Source organism: Trachurus japonicus, chromosome 16, assembly GCF_045865225.1.
Source record: "Trachurus japonicus isolate A0001 chromosome 16, Traja_1.0".
Taxonomy (NCBI): domain Eukaryota; kingdom Metazoa; phylum Chordata; class Actinopteri; order Carangiformes; family Carangidae; genus Trachurus; species Trachurus japonicus.
In genome coordinates, this window is record NC_140922.1 from 37,207,878 (window position 1) to 37,229,347 (window position 21,470).

A 21,470-nucleotide genomic window follows, 5' to 3' on the forward strand; every position below is an offset into this window, starting at 1 on the left:
TAAATTAAAACTGTAAAACTGTAACTAAAATAAATAAATGAAACAACATTTGATCAATGTCTTTGTTTTCTACTGTTTCTCCGTTTTCATGTAAGAAAACTTTTAACTGCACCTTTAATTCACCTGCCGTGACGTCACCACACCTGAGCTTCCGGTGGCTCGGAACAACAACAACAGGAGGAGAAGGAGAGAAGGAGAAGAACAAGAGGAGTAAAACAAGAAGAGAAGAGAAGAGAAGAGAAGGAGTTAATCGATCATCTGGACCGGATCGATCTCCTTCAGATCAGCTGATCAGTTTGATCCGGATCGATACTCTGCTGCCTGAGGTTGGTCTGCTGTTAGCTTAGCATGTTAGCTTAGCATGTTAGCTGAGCATGTTAGCACGTCGCCGAGCAGCTGATCGATTATCTATTGATCACCAGTATAATCAGTTCGGTTCACTCCGATCCCAGTGATGATGACGCAGCTGATGACGCAGCTGATGACGTAGGACGTCGACTCGACCACTGAAACTTTTAAACCAGAGTTTATAGAGTTTTAATCTGACGTCATCACGTCACGGCGTCCATGTTACAGTCCTAGTGACGTCACCTGTAACCTGGGCCCGGTGGTTGAAACGTCACAGATCAAACACTTCATCTAGTTTTAACAAATAATTGAAGTAATTAAAACATAGCAACAACTAGCCTGTTGTTAGGCCAAACATCCTGAAACTGCTGTTTTTATTTACTTTACAGGCATTTACAAGGCACATTTTCATGCTTCTGACAAATTTGACTTCAAAATAAACTTGAAAATGCATTTTTACAATGTTTGTAAAGTGAATGATATTTTAAAACATGCAGCAATGTATTTTAATACGTGTTTGTATACAAACTGATTATTTTACTTCATCAAATCTAATGTTATTGTGTGATAAATGAACATACAGTAGGATAATCATGTTTAGTGAGAGGCTTCTACAAAGTGTTTCTAATCGGGTCACTGACCAAGATAAAGGCTCATGCTGTGAAAAATAATGCAATCACAATGTCAAGCAGTTTCAAGCACTTAATTCAACATCCAAACATCAAGGTTTCCAAGGGTTTCCAACACTCTTACTGTTGCACTGTAGCAGTGGTATAGATAGATAGATAGATAGATAGATAGATAGATAGATAGACAGATAGACAGACAGACAGACAGACAGACAGACAGACAGACAGACAGACAGACAGATAGATAGATAGATAGATATTGCTGAGTGGTCTATGGCTGTGTGGGCTCTGAAAGTAAAAAGAGACGTGTATGAGTTTATCTTTGTCATAGTCACAGAAATAGTCATGATGTAGGCTACACCAAAACATGACATCACCAGCAGCATTACTGACACTTCTGAATGAAGTCTGTGCATATTCTCATTTGTCCAGGGAGGTTAAAGGAGGTTAAAGGAGGTTAAAGGAGGTTAACCTCCTTTAACCTCCTTTGAGATTCTGAATGAACTGTAAGTTACGTTACGCCGCTTTGCATTGTGGGACGTTGGGCGCCATCTTTGGAGGATCACGGATGTAAACATTTGGCTCGTCTCCCAAAAAAAAGTCCCTCAAAGTCTTGAATCCAGTCCCTTAACGGCAAAACGTAAGTTAGGGATCGACACCGTTAATAAGTTGTAGTTTTTCTGTGTACCGTTGTTTCTCGTTAAATTTGAGTTTATTACGATACGTTCCTCCTTCGTTTCCCTTCAACATTTCTTCTTTTCTTTTTGTCCGTCTTCCTCATCTCTTTTTCTTTCTCTTTTTCTTCTTGCTCGTCTTCCTCCGTTTCCCCCACTCTCTGTTTCTCTGTTTACGTTTGCGTTCCTCCAAAGATGGCGCCGACGTCCCACAATGCAAAGCGGCGTGACGTCAGCTTCACATTCTCTGTGTGATGTTACGTTGGTCTGCACACAGCACAGGCAGCTGCTTTAAAAAGAAATAAAGTCTGCTGCGTAACGGTAATAACCTGAACAGGTTGGTGTAAGTGTAAAACAGTTCAGGTGTGATGTACGTCAGGTTAATTCCCTTGTAAAATAAATAAACCAAAGTCCGCAAAACTGATAAACACAGCAGCTACGTCGCTAGCCTGTTAGCCCGTTAGCTGCTACACACAAGTGAATGGAGCCGAGTTAGCTCCCGTTAGCTCCCGTTAGCACGGCCGTGGATCAATTAGAGATCGTTACGCTCTTGTTTCAAGTAGGTGACAGATCAAATAGTTGTCTTGTATGATGTGTTGGTTGGTGTTGGTTTGGTCTTCAAACCGCTGTTAGACAGTAAACTCATCGCTCACAGCTGCTCTGGTGAAGTAACGTTAGTCCGCCAGGATCCACCAACACTCAGAGTCAGCAGATCACCCTGATCCATGACTGAGGACAAGAGGATTTCATTATCTGGATTATCCAGATTACTCTGATCTAGATTACTCTGATCCAGATTACTCTGATCCAGATTACTCTGGTCCAGATTACTCTGATCCAGATTACTCTGATCTAGATTACTCTGATCTAGATTACTCTGATCCAGATTACTCTGATCCAGATTACTCTGGTCCAGATTACTCTGATCCAGATTACTCTGATCTAGATTACTCTGATCCAGATTACTCCTCTGATCCAGATTACTCTGATCCAGATTACTCTGATCCAGATTACTCTGATCTAGATTACTCTGATCTAGATTACTCTGATCTAGATTACTCTGGTCCAGATTACTCTGATCTAGATTACTCTGGTCCAGATTACTCTGGTCCAGATTACTCTGATCTAGATTACTCTGATCCAGATTACTCTGGTCCAGTCCAGATTACTCTGATCTAGATTACTCTGCTCCAGATTACTCTGATCCAGATTACTCTGATCCAGATTACTCTGATCTAGATTACTCTGATCTAGATTACTCTGATCCAGATTACTCTGATCCAGATTACTCTGATCTAGATTACTCTGATCTAGATTACTCTGATCCAGATTACTCTGATCTAGATTACTCTGATCTAGATTACTCTGATCTAGATTACTCTGATCCAGATTACTCTGATCCAGATTACTCTGATCTAGATTACTCTGGTCCAGATTACTCTGATCCAGATTACTCTGATCCAGATTACTCTGATCTAGATTACTCTGATCTAGATTACTCTGATCTAGATTACTCTGATCCAGATTACTCTGATCTAGATTACTCTGGTCCAGATTACTCTGATCTAGATTACTCTGGTCCAGATTACTCTGATCCAGATTACTCTGATCCAGATTACTCTGATCTAGATTACTCTGATCTAGATTACTCTGATCCAGATTACTCTGATCTAGATTACTCTGATCCAGATTACTCTGATCTAGATTACTCTGATCTAGATTACTCTGATCCAGATTACTCTGATCCAGATTACTCTGATCTAGATTACTCTGGTCCAGATTACTCTGATCCAGATTACTCTGATCCAGATTACTCTGATCTAGATTACTCTGATCTAGATTACTCTGATCCAGATTACTCTGATCTAGATTACTCTGATCCAGATTACTCTGATCTAGATTACTCTGATCTAGATTACTCTGATCCAGATTACTCTGATCCAGATTACTCTGATCTAGATTACTCTGGTCCAGATTACTCTGATCCAGATTACTCTGATCCAGATTACTCTGATCCAGATTACTCTGATCTAGATTACTCTGATCCAGATTACTCTGATCTAGATTACTCTGATCTAGATTACTCTGATCCAGATTACTCTGATCCAGATTACTCTGATCTAGATTACTCTGGTCCAGATTACTCTGATCCAGATTACTCTGATCCAGATTACTCTGATCTAGATTACTCTGATCTAGATTACTCTGATCCAGATTACTCTGATCCAGATTACTCTGATCTAGATTACTCTGATCTAGATTACTCTGATCTAGATTACTCTGATCCAGATTACTCTGATCTAGATTACTCTGATCCAGATTACTCTGATCTAGATTACTCTGGTCCAGATTACTCTGATCTAGATTACTCTGGTCCAGATTACTCTGATCCAGATTACCTCATCTCTTTTTCTTTCTCTTTTTCTTCTTGCTCGTCTTCCTCCGTTTCCCATTTTTCTCCGTTTCCCCCACTCTCTGTTTCTCTGTTTACGTTTGCGTTCCTCCAAAGATGGCGCCGACGTCCCACAATGCAAAGCGGCGTGACGTCAGCTTCACATTCTCTGTGTGATGTTACGTTGGTCTGCACACAGCACAGGCAGCTGCTTTAAAAAGAAATAAAGTCTGCTGCATAACGGTAATAACCTGAACAGGTTGGTGTAAGTGTAAAACAGTTCAGGTGTGATGTACGTCAGGTTAATTCCCTTGTAAAATAAATAAACCAAAGTCCGCAAAACTGATCAACACAGCAGCTACGTCGCTAGCCCGTTAGCCCGCTAGCCCGCTAGCCCGTTAGCTGCTACACACAAGTGAATGGAGCCGAGTTAGCTCCCGTTAGCTCCCGTTAGCACGGCCGTGGATCAATTAGAGATCGTTACGCTCTTGTTTCAAGTAGGTGACAGATCAAATAGTTGTCTTGTATGATGTGTTGGTTGGTGTTGGTTTGGTCTTCAAACCGCTGTTAGACAGTAAACTCATCGCTCACAGCTGCTCTGGTGAAGTAACGTTAGTCCGCCAGGATCCACCAACACTCAGAGTCAGCAGATCACCCTGATCCATGACTGAGGACAAGAGGATTTCATTATCTGGATTATCCAGATTACTCTGATCTAGATTACTCTGATCCAGATTACTCTGATCCAGATTACTCTGGTCCAGATTACTCTGATCCAGATTACTCTGATCTAGATTACTCTGATCTAGATTACTCTGATCCAGATTACTCTGATCCAGATTACTCTGGTCCAGATTACTCTGATCCAGATTACTCTGATCTAGATTACTCTGATCCAGATTACTCCTCTGATCCAGATTACTCTGATCCAGATTACTCTGATCCAGATTACTCTGATCTAGATTACTCTGATCTAGATTACTCTGATCTAGATTACTCTGGTCCAGATTACTCTGATCTAGATTACTCTGGTCCAGATTACTCTGGTCCAGATTACTCTGATCTAGATTACTCTGATCCAGATTACTCTGGTCCAGTCCAGATTACTCTGATCTAGATTACTCTGCTCCAGATTACTCTGATCCAGATTACTCTGATCCAGATTACTCTGATCTAGATTACTCTGATCTAGATTACTCTGATCCAGATTACTCTGATCCAGATTACTCTGATCTAGATTACTCTGATCTAGATTACTCTGATCCAGATTACTCTGATCTAGATTACTCTGATCTAGATTACTCTGATCTAGATTACTCTGATCCAGATTACTCTGATCCAGATTACTCTGATCTAGATTACTCTGGTCCAGATTACTCTGATCCAGATTACTCTGATCCAGATTACTCTGATCTAGATTACTCTGATCTAGATTACTCTGATCTAGATTACTCTGATCCAGATTACTCTGATCTAGATTACTCTGGTCCAGATTACTCTGATCTAGATTACTCTGGTCCAGATTACTCTGATCCAGATTACTCTGATCCAGATTACTCTGATCTAGATTACTCTGATCTAGATTACTCTGATCCAGATTACTCTGATCTAGATTACTCTGATCCAGATTACTCTGATCTAGATTACTCTGATCTAGATTACTCTGATCCAGATTACTCTGATCCAGATTACTCTGATCTAGATTACTCTGGTCCAGATTACTCTGATCCAGATTACTCTGATCCAGATTACTCTGATCTAGATTACTCTGATCTAGATTACTCTGATCTAGATTACTCTGATCCAGATTACTCTGATCTAGATTACTCTGATCCAGATTACTCTGATCTAGATTACTCTGGTCCAGATTACTCTGATCTAGATTACTCTGGTCCAGATTACTCTGATCCAGATTACCTCATCTCTTTTTCTTTCTCTTTTTCTTCTTGCTCGTCTTCCTCCGTTTCCCATTTTTCTCCGTTTCCCCCACTCTCTGTTTCTCTGTTTACGTTTGCGTTCCTCCAAAGATGGCGCCGACGTCCCACAATGCAAAGCGGCGTGACGTCAGCTTCACATTCTCTGTGTGATGTTACGTTGGTCTGCACACAGCACAGGCAGCTGCTTTAAAAAGAAATAAAGTCTGCTGCATAACGGTAATAACCTGAACAGGTTGGTGTAAGTGTAAAACAGTTCAGGTGTGATGTACGTCAGGTTAATTCCCTTGTAAAATAAATAAACCAAAGTCCGCAAAACTGATCAACACAGCAGCTACGTCGCTAGCCCGTTAGCCCGCTAGCCCGCTAGCCCGTTAGCTGCTACACACAAGTGAATGGAGCCGAGTTAGCTCCCGTTAGCTCCCGTTAGCACGGCCGTGGATCAATTAGAGATCGTTACGCTCTTGTTTCAAGTAGGTGACAGATCAAATAGTTGTCTTGTATGATGTGTTGGTTGGTGTTGGTTTGGTCTTCAAACCGCTGTTAGACAGTAAACTCATCGCTCACAGCTGCTCTGGTGAAGTAACGTTAGTCCGCCAGGATCCACCAACACTCAGAGTCAGCAGATCACCCTGATCCATGACTGAGGACAAGAGGATTTCATTATCTGGATTATCCAGATTACTCTGATCTAGATTACTCTGATCCAGATTACTCTGATCCAGATTACTCTGATCCAGATTACTCTGGTCCAGATTACTCTGATCCAGATTACTCTGATCTAGATTACTCTGATCCAGATTACTCTGATCTAGATTACTCTGATCCAGATTACTCTGGTCCAGATTACTCTGATCTAGATTACTCTGATCCAGATTACTCTGATCTAGATTACTCTGATCTAGATTACTCTGATCCAGATTACTCTGATCCAGATTACTCTGATCCAGATTACTCTGATCCAGATTACTCTGATCTAGATTACTCTGATCCAGATTACTCTGATCTAGATTACTCTGATCCAGATTACTCTGATCCAGATTACTCTGATCTAGATTACTCTGATCCAGATTACTCTGATCTAGATTACTCTGATCCAGATTACTCTGGTCCAGATTACTCTGATCCAGATTACTCTGGTCCAGATTACTCTGATCTAGATTACTCTGATCTAGATTACTCTGATCCAGATTACTCTGATCCAGATTACTCTGATCCAGATTACTCTGATCCAGATTACTCTGCTCCAGATTACTCTGATCTAGATTACTCTGATCCAGATTACTCTGATCCAGATTACTCTGATCTAGATTACTCTGATCTAGATTACTCTGATCCAGATTACTCTGATCTAGATTACTCTGATCCAGATTACTCTGATCTAGATTACTCTGATCCAGATTACTCTGATCCAGATTACTCTGATCCAGATTACTCTGATCTAGATTACTCTGATCTAGATTACTCTGATCTAGATTACTCTGATCCAGATTACTCTGATCTAGATTACTCTGATCCAGATTACTCTGATCCAGATTACTCTGATCTAGATTACTCTGATCTAGATTACTCTGGTCCAGATTACTCTGATCTAGATTACTCTGGTCCAGATTACTCTGGTCCAGATTACTCTGATCTAGATTACTCTGATCTAGATTACTCTGGTCCAGTCCAGATTACTCTGATCTAGATTACTCTGCTCCAGATTACTCTGATCCAGATTACTCTGATCCAGATTACTCTGATCTAGATTACTCTGATCTAGATTACTCTGATCCAGATTACTCTGATCCAGATTACTCTGATCTAGATTACTCTGATCTAGATTACTCTGATCCAGATTACTCTGATCTAGATTACTCTGATCCAGATTACTCTGATCTAGATTACTCTGATCTAGATTACTCTGATCCAGATTACTCTGATCCAGATTACTCTGATCTAGATTACTCTGGTCCAGATTACTCTGATCCAGATTACTCTGATCCAGATTACTCTGATCTAGATTACTCTGATCTAGATTACTCTGATCCAGATTACTCTGATCCAGATTACTCTGATCCAGATTACTCTGATCCAGATTACTCTGATCTAGATTACTCTGGTCCAGTCTAGATTACTCTGCTCCAGATTACTCTGCTCCAGATTACTCTGCTCCAGATTACTCTGCTCCAGATTACTCTGATCTAGATTACTCTGATCCAGATTACTCTGATCTAGATTACTCTGATCCAGATTACTCTGATCTAGATTACTCTGATCCAGATTACTCTGATCTAGATTACTCTGATCTAGATTACTCTGATCTAGATTACTCTGATCTAGATTACTCTGATCCAGATTACTCTGATCTAGATTACTCTGATCTAGATTACTCTGATCCAGATTACTCTGATCTAGATTACTCTGATCTAGATTACTCTGATCCAGATTACTCTGATCCAGATTACTCTGATCTAGATTACTCTGATCTAGATTACTCTGATCTAGATTACTCTGATCCAGATTACTCTGATCCAGATTACTCTGATCCAGATTACTCTGGTCCAGATTACTCTGATCTAGATTACTCTGATCCAGATTACTCTGATCCAGATTACTCTGCTCCAGATTACTCTGATCTAGATTACTCTGATCCAGATTACTCTGATCCAGATTACTCTGATCCAGATTACTCTGATCTAGATTACTCTGATCTAGATTACTCTGATCCAGATTACTCTGATCTAGATTACTCTGATCTAGATTACTCTGATCCAGATTACTCTGATCTAGATTACTCTGATCCAGATTACTCTGATCCAGATTACTCTGATCTAGATTACTCTGATCCAGATTACTCTGGTCCAGATTACTCTGGTCCAGATTACTCTGGTCCAGTCCAGATTACTCTGATCCAGATTACTCTGGTCCAGATTACTCTGATCTAGATTACTCTGATCTAGATTACTCTGATCTAGATTACTCTGATCCAGATTACTCTGATCCAGATTACTCTGATCTAGATTACTCTGATCCAGATTACTCTGATCCAGATTACTCTGATCTAGATTACTCTGATCCAGATTACTCTGATCCAGATTACTCTGATCCAGATTACTCTGATCTAGATTACTCTGATCCAGATTACTCTGATCCAGATTACTCTGATCTAGATTACTCTGATCCAGATTACTCTGATCTAGATTACTCTGATCCAGATTACTCTGATCTAGATTACTCTGATCCAGATTACTCTGATCCAGATTACTCTGATCTAGATTACTCTGATCCAGATTACTCTGATCTAGATTACTCTGATCTAGATTACTCTGATCTAGTTTACTCTGATCTAGATTACTCTGATCCAGATTACTCTGATCTAGATTACTCTGATCCAGATTACTCTGATCCAGATTACTCTGATCTAGATTACTCTGATCTAGATTACTCTGATCTAGATTACTCTGATCCAGATTACTCTGATCTAGATTACTCTGATCCAGATTACTCTGATCCAGATTACTCTGATCCAGATTACTCTGATCCAGATTACTCTGATCTAGATTACTCTGATCTAGATTACTCTGATCCAGATTACTCTGATCTAGATTACTCTGATCCAGATTACTCTGATCTAGATTACTCTGGTCCAGATTACTCTGATCTAGATTACTCTGGTCCAGATTACTCTGATCCAGATTACCTCATCTCTTTTTCTTTCTCTTTTTCTTCTTGCTCGTCTTCCTCCGTTTCCCATTTTTCTCCGTTTCCCCCACTCTCTGTTTCTCTGTTTACGTTTGCGTTCCTCCAAATATGGCGCCGACGTCCCACAATGCAAAGCGGCGTGACGTCAGCTTCACATTCTCTGTGTGATGTTACGTTGGTCTGCACACAGCACAGGCAGCTGCTTTAAAAAGAAATAAAGTCTGCTGCATAACGGTAATAACCTGAACAGGTTGGTGTAAGTGTAAAACAGTTCAGGTGTGATGTACGTCAGGTTAATTCCCTTGTAAAATAAATAAACCAAAGTCCGCAAAACTGATCAACACAGCAGCTACGTCGCTAGCCCGTTAGCCCGCTAGCCCGCTAGCCCGTTAGCTGCTACACACAAGTGAATGGAGCCGAGTTAGCTCCCGTTAGCTCCCGTTAGCACGGCCGTGGATCAATTAGAGATCGTTACGCTCTTGTTTCAAGTAGGTGACAGATCAAATAGTTGTCTTGTATGATGTGTTGGTTGGTGTTGGTTTGGTCTTCAAACCGCTGTTAGACAGTAAACTCATCGCTCACAGCTGCTCTGGTGAAGTAACGTTAGTCCGCCAGGATCCACCAACACTCAGAGTCAGCAGATCACCCTGATCCATGACTGAGGACAAGAGGATTTCATTATCTGGATTATCCAGATTACTCTGATCTAGATTACTCTGATCCAGATTACTCTGATCCAGATTACTCTGGTCCAGATTACTCTGGTCCAGATTACTCTGATCCAGATTACTCTGATCTAGATTACTCTGATCCAGATTACTCTGATCTAGATTACTCTGATCCAGATTACTCTGGTCCAGATTACTCTGATCCAGATTACTCTGATCCAGATTACTCTGCTCCAGATTACTCTGATCTAGATTACTCTGATCCAGATTACTCTGATCCAGATTACTCTGATCCAGATTACTCTGATCTAGATTACTCTGATCTAGATTACTCTGATCCAGATTACTCTGATCTAGATTACTCTGATCTAGATTACTCTGATCCAGATTACTCTGATCCAGATTACTCTGATCCAGATTACTCTGGTCCAGATTACTCTGATCTAGATTACTCTGATCCAGATTACTCTGATCCAGATTACTCTGATCTAGATTACTCTGGTCCAGTCCAGATTACTCTGATCCAGATTACTCTGGTCCAGATTACTCTGATCTAGATTACTCTGATCTAGATTACTCTGATCTAGATTACTCTGATCCAGATTACTCTGATCCAGATTACTCTGATCTAGATTACTCTGATCCAGATTACTCTGATCCAGATTACTCTGATCTAGATTACTCTGATCCAGATTACTCTGATCCAGATTACTCTGATCCAGATTACTCTGATCTAGATTACTCTGATCCAGATTACTCTGATCCAGATTACTCTGATCTAGATTACTCTGATCCAGATTACTCTGATCTAGATTACTCTGATCCAGATTACTCTGATCCAGATTACTCTGATCCAGATTACTCTGATCCAGATTACTCTGATCCAGATTACTCTGATCTAGATTACTCTGATCTAGTTTACTCTGATCTAGATTACTCTGATCCAGATTACTCTGATCCAGATTACTCTGATCCAGATTACTCTGATCCAGATTACTCTGATCTAGATTACTCTGATCTAGATTACTCTGATCTAGATTACTCTGATCCAGATTACTCTGATCTAGATTACTCTGATCTAGATTACTCTGATCCAGATTACTCTGATCCAGATTACTCTGATCCAGATTACTCTGATCTAGATTACTCTGATCTAGATTACTCTGATCCAGATTACTCTGATCTAGATTACTCTGATCCAGATTACTCTGATCTAGATTACTCTGGTCCAGATTACTCTGATCTAGATTACTCTGGTCCAGATTACTCTGATCCAGATTACCTCATCTCTTTTTCTTTCTCTTTTTCTTCTTGCTCGTCTTCCTCCGTTTCCCATTTTTCTCCGTTTCCCCCACTCTCTGTTTCTCTGTTTACGTTTGCGTTCCTCCAAATATGGCGCCGACGTCCCACAATGCAAAGCGGCGTGACGTCAGCTTCACATTCTCTGTGTGATGTTACGTTGGTCTGCACACAGCACAGGCAGCTGCTTTAAAAAGAAATAAAGTCTGCTGCATAACGGTAATAACCTGAACAGGTTGGTGTAAGTGTAAAACAGTTCAGGTGTGATGTACGTCAGGTTAATTCCCTTGTAAAATAAATAAACCAAAGTCCGCAAAACTGATCAACACAGCAGCTACGTCGCTAGCCCGTTAGCCCGCTAGCCCGTTAGCCCGCTAGCCCGCTAGCCCGTTAGCTGCTACACACAAGTGAATGGAGCCGAGTTAGCTCCCGTTAGCTCCCGTTAGCACGGCCGTGGATCAATTAGAGATCGTTACGCTCTTGTTTCAAGTAGGTGACAGATCAAATAGTTGTCTTGTATGATGTGTTGGTTGGTGTTGGTTTGGTCTTCAAACCGCTGTTAGACAGTAAACTCATCGCTCACAGCTGCTCTGGTGAAGTAACGTTAGTCCGCCAGGATCCACCAACACTCAGAGTCAGCAGATCACCCTGATCCATGACTGAGGACAAGAGGATTTCATTATCTGGATTATCCAGATTACTCTGATCTAGATTACTCTGATCCAGATTACTCTGATCCAGATTACTCTGATCCAGATTACTCTGATCCAGATTACTCTGATCTAGATTACTCTGATCCAGATTACTCTGATCTAGATTACTCTGATCCAGATTACTCTGATCCAGATTACTCTGATCCAGATTACTCTGATCCAGATTACTCTGATCCAGATTACTCTGATCTAGATTACTCTGATCTAGATTACTCTGATCTAGATTACTCTGGTCCAGATTACTCTGATCTAGATTACTCTGATCCAGATTACTCTGATCCAGATTACTCTGATCTAGATTACTCTGATCCAGATTACTCTGATCTAGATTACTCTGATCCAGATTACTCTGATCCAGATTACTCTGATCTAGATTACTCTGATCTAGATTACTCTGATCTAGATTACTCTGGTCCAGATTACTCTGATCTAGATTACTCTGGTCCAGATTACTCTGGTCCAGATTACTCTGATCTAGATTACTCTGATCCAGATTACTCTGGTCCAGTCCAGATTACTCTGATCTAGATTACTCTGCTCCAGATTACTCTGATCCAGATTACTCTGATCCAGATTACTCTGATCTAGATTACTCTGATCTAGATTACTCTGATCCAGATTACTCTGATCCAGATTACTCTGATCTAGATTACTCTGATCTAGATTACTCTGATCCAGATTACTCTGATCTAGATTACTCTGATCCAGATTACTCTGATCTAGATTACTCTGATCCAGATTACTTCGATCTAGATTACTCTGATCTAGATTACTCTGATCCAGATTACTCTGATCTAGATTACTCTGATCTAGATTACTCTGATCCAGATTACTCTGATCCAGATTACTCTGATCCAGATTACTCTGGTCCAGATTACTCTGATCTAGATTACTCTGATCTAGATTACTCTGGTCCAGATTACTCTGATCTAGATTACTCTGATCCAGATTACTCTGATCCAGATTACTCTGATCTAGATTACTCTGATCCAGATTACTCTGATCCAGATTACTCTGATCCAGATTACTCTGATCCAGATTACTCTGATCCAGATTACTCTGGTCCAGTCCAGATTACTCTGATCTAGATTACTCTGATCCAGATTACTCTGATCCAGATTACTCTGATCCAGATTACTCTGATCTAGATTACTCTGATCTAGATTACTCTGAATTACTCTGATCTAGATTACTCTGATCTAGATTACTCTGATCCAGATTACTCTGATCTAGATTACTCTGATCCAGATTACTCTGATCTAGATTACTCTGATCTAGATTACTCTGATCCAGATTACTCTGATCTAGATTACTCTGATCTAGATTACTCTGATCCAGATTACTCTGATCCAGATTACTCTGATCCAGATTACTCTGGTCCAGATTACTCTGATCTAGATTACTCTGATCCAGATTACTCTGATCCAGATTACTCTGGTCCAGATTACTCTGGTCCAGTCCAGATTACTCTGATCCAGATTACTCTGATCCAGATTACTCTGATCCAGATTACTCTGATCTAGATCACTCTGATCCAGATTACTCTGATCCAGATTACTCTGATCCAGATTACTCTGATCTAGATTACTCTGATCCAGATTACTCTGATCCAGATTACTCTGATCCAGATTACTCTGATCCAGATTACTCTGATCTAGATTACTCTGATCCAGATTACTCTGATCTAGATTACTCTGATCTAGATTACTCTGGTCCAGATTACTCTGGTCCAGATTACTCTGGTCCAGATTACTCTGATCTAGATTACTCTGGTCCAGATTACTCTGATCTAGATTACTCTGATCTAGATTACTCTGGTCCAGATTACTCTGATCTAGATTACTCTGATCCAGATTACTCTGATCCAGATTACTCTGATCTAGATTACTCTGATCTAGATTACTCTGATCCAGATTACTCTGATCCAGATTACTCTGATCTAGATTACTCTGATCTAGATTACTCTGATCCAGATTACTCTGATCCAGATTACTCTGATCCAGATTACTCTGATCTAGATTACTCTGATCCAGATTAAAACGTCTGGTTTTAATAATGAACTGTCTTCTGTTCACAGGGGGACAGACAGACTGACAGACAGGTGGAGAGACAGACTGACAGGTAGAGAGACAGACAGGTGTGTCCAGCTCCAGGATGGACGGTGGAGAGACAGTGAGACAGACAGAAGAGCCCAGCACTCTGCCCTGGCCGGGGGACAGACAGACAGGTGGACAGACAGGTGGACAGACAGGTAGAGAGACAGGTGGACAGACAGGTAAAGGGGACAGGATGAGCTGGACAGAGAGTGAGAGACAGTTGTTGGGGGACAGAAAGTGGGCGGGGCCAGCAGAGAAGGGGGCGGGGTCAGAAGAGAAGTGGGCGGGGCCAACAGAGAAGTGGGCGGAGCCAGAAGAGAAGTGGGCGGAGCCAGAAGAGAAGTGGGCGGGGCCAGAAGAGAAGTGGGCGGGACCAGAAGAGAAGTGGGCGGAGCCAGCAGAGAAGTGGGCGGGGCCAGAAGAGAAGTGGGCGGGGCCAGAAGAGAACCAGCTGCCAGAGAAAGCAGCTCAGGTGTTTAGCCCCGCCCCCTCCGGCCCCTCCTCCCCCAGAGACACCGAGGCATTCTGGGAAATGGAGTCAGAGAAGAGTCCCTTCCTGTCTCCTCGAGGGACACAGGACTACAACCAACATGGCCGCCACTGGGCTGAGGCCACGCCCCCGGACCGATGTAAGTACCTGTCTAACTGTCTCACCTGTCTCACCTGTCTCACTGTTTCACTGCTACTACTAGTCCTTCTTCCTATGAACCAGTCTGCCCTCTCTTGTCTCAGGTGGGCGGGGCCTAACCTTGTCTGTCTGCAGGGTTTCCCCCAGTGTATTATAAGCCTGGCGGCCCGCCAGGCCTTCCTTGCCCCCCCGCCAGGCTAAGCATCGTTTATTAATTTTTTTAAATCAGTTTTTATACTCCATAAACACGTGATCAGGTGTCTTTTTCATCACCTGACAACGTCACAACTTCGTCGCGCATAACGGGACACGTCAGGACATCCTGCTCATCAGACCGCATCTATGATCAGACCGCTGCTTCACCAGCTGAGCGAGAGGAACGCACCGAGTCCACGTTAACGTGAGCTGAGCCGCAGCTCCAAGAGGCTCAGTCAGCTGCTGCAGCTGGTAGCTGGTAGCTGTTAGCTGTTAGCTGGTAGCTGTTAGCTGTTAGCTGTTAGCTGGTAGCTGTTAGCTGGTAGCTGTTAGCTGGTAGCTGTTAGCTGGTAGCTGTTAGCTGGTAGCTGGTAGCTGTTAGCTGGTAGCTGGTAGCTGGTAGCTGTTAGCTGGTAGCTGTTAGCTGGTAGCTGGTAGCTGGTAGCTGTTAGCTGGTAGCTGGTAGCTGTTAGCTGGTAGCTGTTAGCTGGTAGCTGGTAGCTGTTAGCTGGTAGCTGTTAGCTGTTAGCTGGTAGCTGTTAGCTGTTAGCTGGTAGCTGTTAGCTGTTAGCTGGTAGCTGGTAGCTGGTAGCTGTTAGCTGTTAGCTGTTAGCTGGTAGCTGGTAGCTGGTAGCTGGTAGCTGTTAGCTGGTAGCTGTTAGCTGTTAGCTGTTAGCTGGTAGCTGGTAGCTGTTAGCTGTTAGCTGTTAGCTGGTAGCTGGTAGCTGTTAGCTGGTAGCTGTTAGCTGTTAGCACGTCGTCCCCTGCAGCGTCAGAGCTGCAGACTCCTGTGAGCCGCGGGGCTTTCACCTGATGTGAAAATGATCCATTGTTTCATTTTTCAGCTCGTAAAGTTCGCGATCACACACGTTTGTTTTCTCTGGTCCAAACAGTAAATCCGCGAGTGTCACGTTTCCATGACGACTGACTGGAAAAGCGTGGTACGTCATTACGTGACTCCAAATCTTTTACAGTCTATGCTCCAGATGTAAAGAATCTCGGAGAATAAAAAAAAATCAAATCTGAGAAATAAAGCTAAAGGAGACGACACCAGGCAGTTGTTCTTTTTAGTTTTTAATGCAAACAGTTGATGCTATTTATTTAAATATTATTTTATAATTATAATTATTTATTTATTTTTGTGGTTATTGAACAGCATTTCAAGAGTGCCTTTCTGTAAAACTCTGCTAGCTGGTGTTTAATATGTTACATAAATGCCTTATAATAACAGATGTTTATGATAATATTTTCAAATTTCCAGTCAACTTTTAACATTGATCTTAAGGCCTTATGGAATCACTACTGCTCCATTAATGAATCTGTTACCTACAGGGCCCTGCCATCGGTCAATGGTCAGGCTCAGGCCCCTGTCACAAAAAAACATGCTTGGGCACCGGTGGCTCGGCGATGGACTGCGGATGGGCCGCCGGTGGTCCGCCGGTGCCACCCTACCACCGGGCTTAACAAGTTTTCTGGGGGAAACCCTGGTCTGTCTCTCAGGTGGGCGGGGCCTAACCTTGTCTGTCTCTCTCTCAGGTGGGCGGTGCTGTGTGAGTCGTGATGTCATGAAACTGGGCGTGTCCCTGATGACATCAGCGCTGCTCCTCCCCTTCCTGGTTTGGGGCGGTTTCGTCTTCCTGCCGTTCGACGCTCCGCTGCTCCACGGCGTCGCCGCGCGGCTCGTCTACACGCTACGGTGCTCGGTGTTCGCCGCTACGCCCATCGTGCTGGGTGAGACGCCTACCTGTCTGTCTCTCTAACCTGTCTGTCTCTAACCTGTCTGTCTCTCTACCTGTCTGTCTCTACCTGTCTGTCTGTCTACCTGTCTGTCTACTCGTCTACACGCTACGGTGCTCGGTGTTCGCCGCTACGCCCATCGTGCTGGGTGAGACACCTACCTGTCTGTCTGTCTGTCTGTCTGTCTGTCTGTCTGTCTACCTGTCTGTCTGTCTGTCTCTCTACCTGTCTGTCTGTCTGTCTGTCTGTCTCTCTACCTGTCTGTCTGTCTGTCTACCTGTCTGTCTCTCTACCTGTCTGTCTGTCTGTCTCTCTACCTGTCTGTCTGTCTGTCTGTCTGTCTGTCTGTCTGTCTACCTGTCTGTCTCTCTACCTGTCTGTCTGTCTGTCTACCTGTCTGTCTCTCTACCTGTCTGTCTGTCTGTCTGTCTGTCTCTAACCTGTCTGTCTCTCTACCTGTCTGTCTGTCTCTCTACCTGTCTGTCTGTCTGTCTCTCTACCTGTCTGTCTCTCTACCTGTCTGTCTCTAACCTGTCTGTCTCTCTACCTGTCTGTCTCTCTACCTGTCTGTCTCTCTACCTGTCTGTCTCTCACCTGTCTGTCTGTCTCTACCTGTCTGTCTGTCTCTACCTGTCTGTCTGTCTGTCTCTCTACCTGTCTGTCTCTCTACCTGTCTGTCTGTCTCTCACCTGTCTGTCTGTCTCTCACCTGTCTGTCTGTCTCTACCTGTCTGTCTGTCTGTCTGTCTACCTGTCTGTCTGTCTGTCTCTCTACCTGTCTGTCTCTCTACCTGTCTGTCTGTCTGTCTCTCACCTGTCTGTCTGTCTCTACCTGTCTGTCTGTCTGTCTCTCTACCTGTCTGTCTGTCTGTCTGTCTACCTGTCTGTCTGTCTGTCTGTCTCTCTACCTGTCTGTCTGTCTGTCTGTCTCTCTACCTGTCTGTCTGTCTGTCTGTCTGTCTGTCTGTCTCTCTACCTGTCTGTCTCTCTACCTGTCTGTCTCTCTACCTGTCTGTCTGTCTCTCTACCTGTCTGTCTGTCTGTCTGTCTGTCTGTCTACCTGTCTGTCTCTCTACCTGTCTGTCTGTCTGTCTCTAACCTGTCTGTCTCTCTACCTGTCTGTCTCTAACCTGTCTGTCTCTCTACCTGTCTGTCTCTCTACCTGTCTGTCTCTCTACCTGTCTGTCTCTCACCTGTCTGTCTGTCTCTACCTGTCTGTCTGTCTGTCTCTACCTGTCTGTCTGTCTGTCTCTCTACCTGTCTGTCTCTCTACCTGTCTGTCTGTCTCTCACCTGTCTGTCTGTCTCTCACCTGTCTGTCTGTCTCTACCTGTCTGTCTGTCTGTCTCTCTACCTGTCTGTCTCTCTACCTGTCTGTCTCTAACCTGTCTGTCTCTACCTGTCTGTCTCTAACCTGTCTGTCTCTACCTGTCTGTCTCTAACCTGTCTGTCTCTCTACCTGTCTCTAACCTGTCTGTCTCTAACCTGTCTGTCTGTCTACCTGTCTGTCTCTCTACCTGTCTGTCTCTCTACCTGTCTGTCTGTCTACCTGTCTGTCTGTCTGTCTGTCTCTAACCTGTCTGTCTCTCTAACCTGTCTGTCTCTCTACCTGTCTGTCTCTAACCTGTCTGTCTCTACCTGTCTGTCTCTAACCTGTCTGTCTCTCTACCTGTCTCTAACCTGTCTGTCTCTAACCTGTCTGTCTGTCTACCTGTCTGTCTCTCTACCTGTCTGTCTCTCTACCTGTCTGTCTGTCTACCTGTCTGTCTGTCTGTCTGTCTCTAACCTGTCTGTCTCTCTAACCTGTCTGTCTCTCTAACCTGTCTGTCTCTAACCTGTCTGTCTCTACCTGTCTGTCTCTCTACCTGTCTGTCTGTCTTCCTGTCTGTCTGTCTCTAACCTGTCTGTCTCTAACCTGTCTGTCTCTACCTGTCTGTCTCTCTACCTGTCTGTCTCTCTACCTGTCTGTCTGTCTACCTGTCTGTCTGTCTCTAACCTGTCTGTCTGTCTACCTGTCTGTCTCTCTAACCTGTCTGTCTCTAACCTGTCTGTCTCTACCTGTCTGTCTCTCTCTACCTGTCTGTCTCTCTCTACCTGTCTGTCTGTCTCTAACCTGTCTGTCTCTCTACCTGTCTGTCTCTCTAACCTGTCTGTCTCTAACCTGTCTGTCTCTAACCTGTCTGTCTGTCTGTCTGTCTGTCTCTAACCTGTCTGTCTGTCTGTCTACCTGTCTGTCTCTCTACCTGTCTGTCTGTCTCTCTACCTGTCTGTCTGTCTGTCTGTCTGTCTACCTGTCTGTCTCTCTACCTGTCTGTCTGTCTGTCTGTCTGTCTGTCTCTAACCTGTCTGTCTCTCTACCTGTCTGTCTGTCTCTCTACCTGTCTGTCTGTCTCTCACCTGTCTGTCTGTCTCTCACCTGTCTGTCTGTCTCTACCTGTCTGTCTGTCTGTCTCTCTACCTGTCTGTCTCTCTACCTGTCTGTCTCTCTACCTGTCTGTCTCTCTAACCTGTCTGTCTCTAACCTGTCTGTCTCTAACCTGTCTGTCTCTCTCTACCTGTCTGTCTCTCTCTACCTGTCTGTCTGTCTCTAACCTGTCTGTCTCTAACCTGTCTGTCTCTCTACCTGTCTGTCTCTCTACCTGTCTGTCTCTAACCTGTCTGTCTCTCTACCTGTCTCTAACCTGTCTGTCTCTCTACCTGTCTGTCTCTACCTGTCTGTCTCTCTAACCTGTCTGTCTCTAACCTGTCTCTCTCTCTCTAACCTGTCTGTCTCTAACCTGTCTCTCTACCTGTCTGTCTGTCTCTAACCGGTCTGTCTCTAACCTGTCTGTCTCTAACCTGTCTCTCTCTCTCTAACCTGTCTGTCTCTCTACCTGTCTGTCTCTCACCTGTCTGTCTGTCTCTCACCTGTCTCTCTCTCTCTAACCTGTCTGTCTCTCTACCTGTCTGTCTCTAACCTGTCTGTCTCTAACCTGTCTATCTCTAACCTGTCTGTCTCTCAGGCTGGCTGGTCCTCGGCGTGTCTCTAACCTGTCTCTCTCTCTAACCTGTCTGTTTCTCTACCTGTCTCTAACCTGTCTGTCTCTAACCTGTCTGTTTCTCTACCTGTCTGTCTCTAACCTGTCTGTCTCTCTACCTGTCTGTCTCTAACCTGTCTGTCTCTAACCTGTCTATCTCTAACCTGTCTGTCTCTCAGGCTGGCTGGTCCTCGGCGTGTCTCGGCTGCGTAGCGGAGCGACTCGTCCTCTGTGTGGCGAGCAGCAGCTGGAGGGGGCGGAGCTTCGTGATGTCACCGTCCACCGCCGCTTCGTCTCCGACTCCGCCTCCCTGTTCCTCATCTACTTCCTGCAGCTGGTCGTCATGGCGATGTACCTGAGCCAGGAGCACCTGAAGCTCGTCCCGCTGCTGACCGTGGTCTTCGCCCTCGGACGGTGAGTTCAGGGACGTCGGGGTTTCAGAGCGCCAAATTTGATTATGTCATCTGGGGGTCCGAGGGGAGTCCACCGCAGAAGTTTGGTGGAAATCGGGCCGGTGGTTTTGGAGAAAATGGAGAAAATGACTGAGGCCATTTTCGAACATTTCTAAGCCACGCTGGTGTCGGAAAAGTTTTTTTTTTGACCAAAAATCAAATACTTTCAAATTTCTCCAAATTTTTCCAAATTTGAATATGTCATGTGGGGGTCCGAGGGGAGTCCAACGCAGAAGTTTGGTAGAAATCGGGCCGGTGGTTTTGGAGAAAACGACAGAGTTTTTGAACATTTCTAACCCCCGAGAAACAAACTGGTTCAATGAAGGAAAGAAGCTTCAACTGTGGAGAAGAAAACTAATGTAAAAACTAATGTAGAAGCTCATAGGGTTAGCTAACCCTATCTACCTGTCTGTCTCTCTACGTGTCTGTCTCTCTACCTCATAGGGTTAGCTAACCCTATCTACCTGTCTGTCTCTCTACCTGTCTGTCTATCTCATAGGGTTAGCCTATTATATAACTATGTTAACCCTATCAGTCTTCCTGATGAATCCAGGATTCACCGATGATGAAGTCGAGCTGAACTGGTGTAAACGTGAGAGGTGCGCTTGTTTCACGTTCAGCTCTCATTCGGGGTGCGTTTGTTTTGTGAATCGGGGTGCGCTTGTTTCACGTTCAGCTCTCATTCGGGGTGCGTTTGTTTTGTGAATCGGGGTGCGTTTGTTTTGTGTTCAGCTCTCATTCGGGGTGCGTTTGTTTCGTGTGTTCCAGCCTGGTGTACTGGGCGGCGGCGGCCTTCGGCAGCAGCGTCCGGGGCTTCGGCTTCGGCCTCTCCTTCCTGCCCAGCCTGGTGATGACGGTCGCCAACGTCTACTTCATCTTCACGGTGGAGGCGTCCGGCTCGGTCTTCAGCCAGGCTTCAGCTGCTCTGACTCCGCCCGCCGGCAGACAGCGGTTCTGGGGATGACGCTCTGACTCCGCCCGCCGGCAGACAGCGGTTCTGGGG

At 44.0% G+C, this 21,470-nt stretch overlaps 1 protein-coding gene across 2 annotated transcripts; it reads left to right on the forward strand.

Moving 5' to 3' along the window:
• Positions 1–228: 228 nt before the first annotated feature.
• On the forward strand, positions 229–21,470 carry LOC146972881 (transmembrane protein 79-like). Of its 2 annotated transcripts, none has more exons than XM_085803215.1 (5): positions 229–326; positions 14,422–15,069; positions 16,800–16,994; positions 20,195–20,429; positions 21,236–21,470. In XM_085803215.1, exons 2-5 carry the CDS (start codon positions 14,499–14,501, stop codon positions 21,429–21,431), a joined length of 1,197 nt encoding a protein of 398 aa, XP_085659341.1. In that variant the 5' UTR covers positions 229–326; positions 14,422–14,498; the 3' UTR covers positions 21,432–21,470. The 2 variants fall into 2 exon arrangements, with proteins under 2 accessions (XP_085659341.1, XP_085659340.1); XM_085803214.1 differs by having other exon boundaries at positions 235–330; positions 14,466–15,069.

Excerpts from the sequence above, each read along its gene's own strand:
- LOC146972881 (XM_085803215.1), top strand. The coding sequence starts at position 14,499 with ATGGACGGTGGAGAGACAGTGAGACAGACAGAAGAGCCCAGCACTCTG. Across the intron at positions 15,070-16,799 it reads GGCCACGCCCCCGGACCGAT|GTGGGCGGTGCTGTGTGAGT; the intron begins GTAAGTACCTGT and ends TCTCTCTCTCAG. Across the intron at positions 16,995-20,194 it reads CGCTACGCCCATCGTGCTGG|GCTGGCTGGTCCTCGGCGTG; the intron begins GTGAGACGCCTA and ends TCTGTCTCTCAG.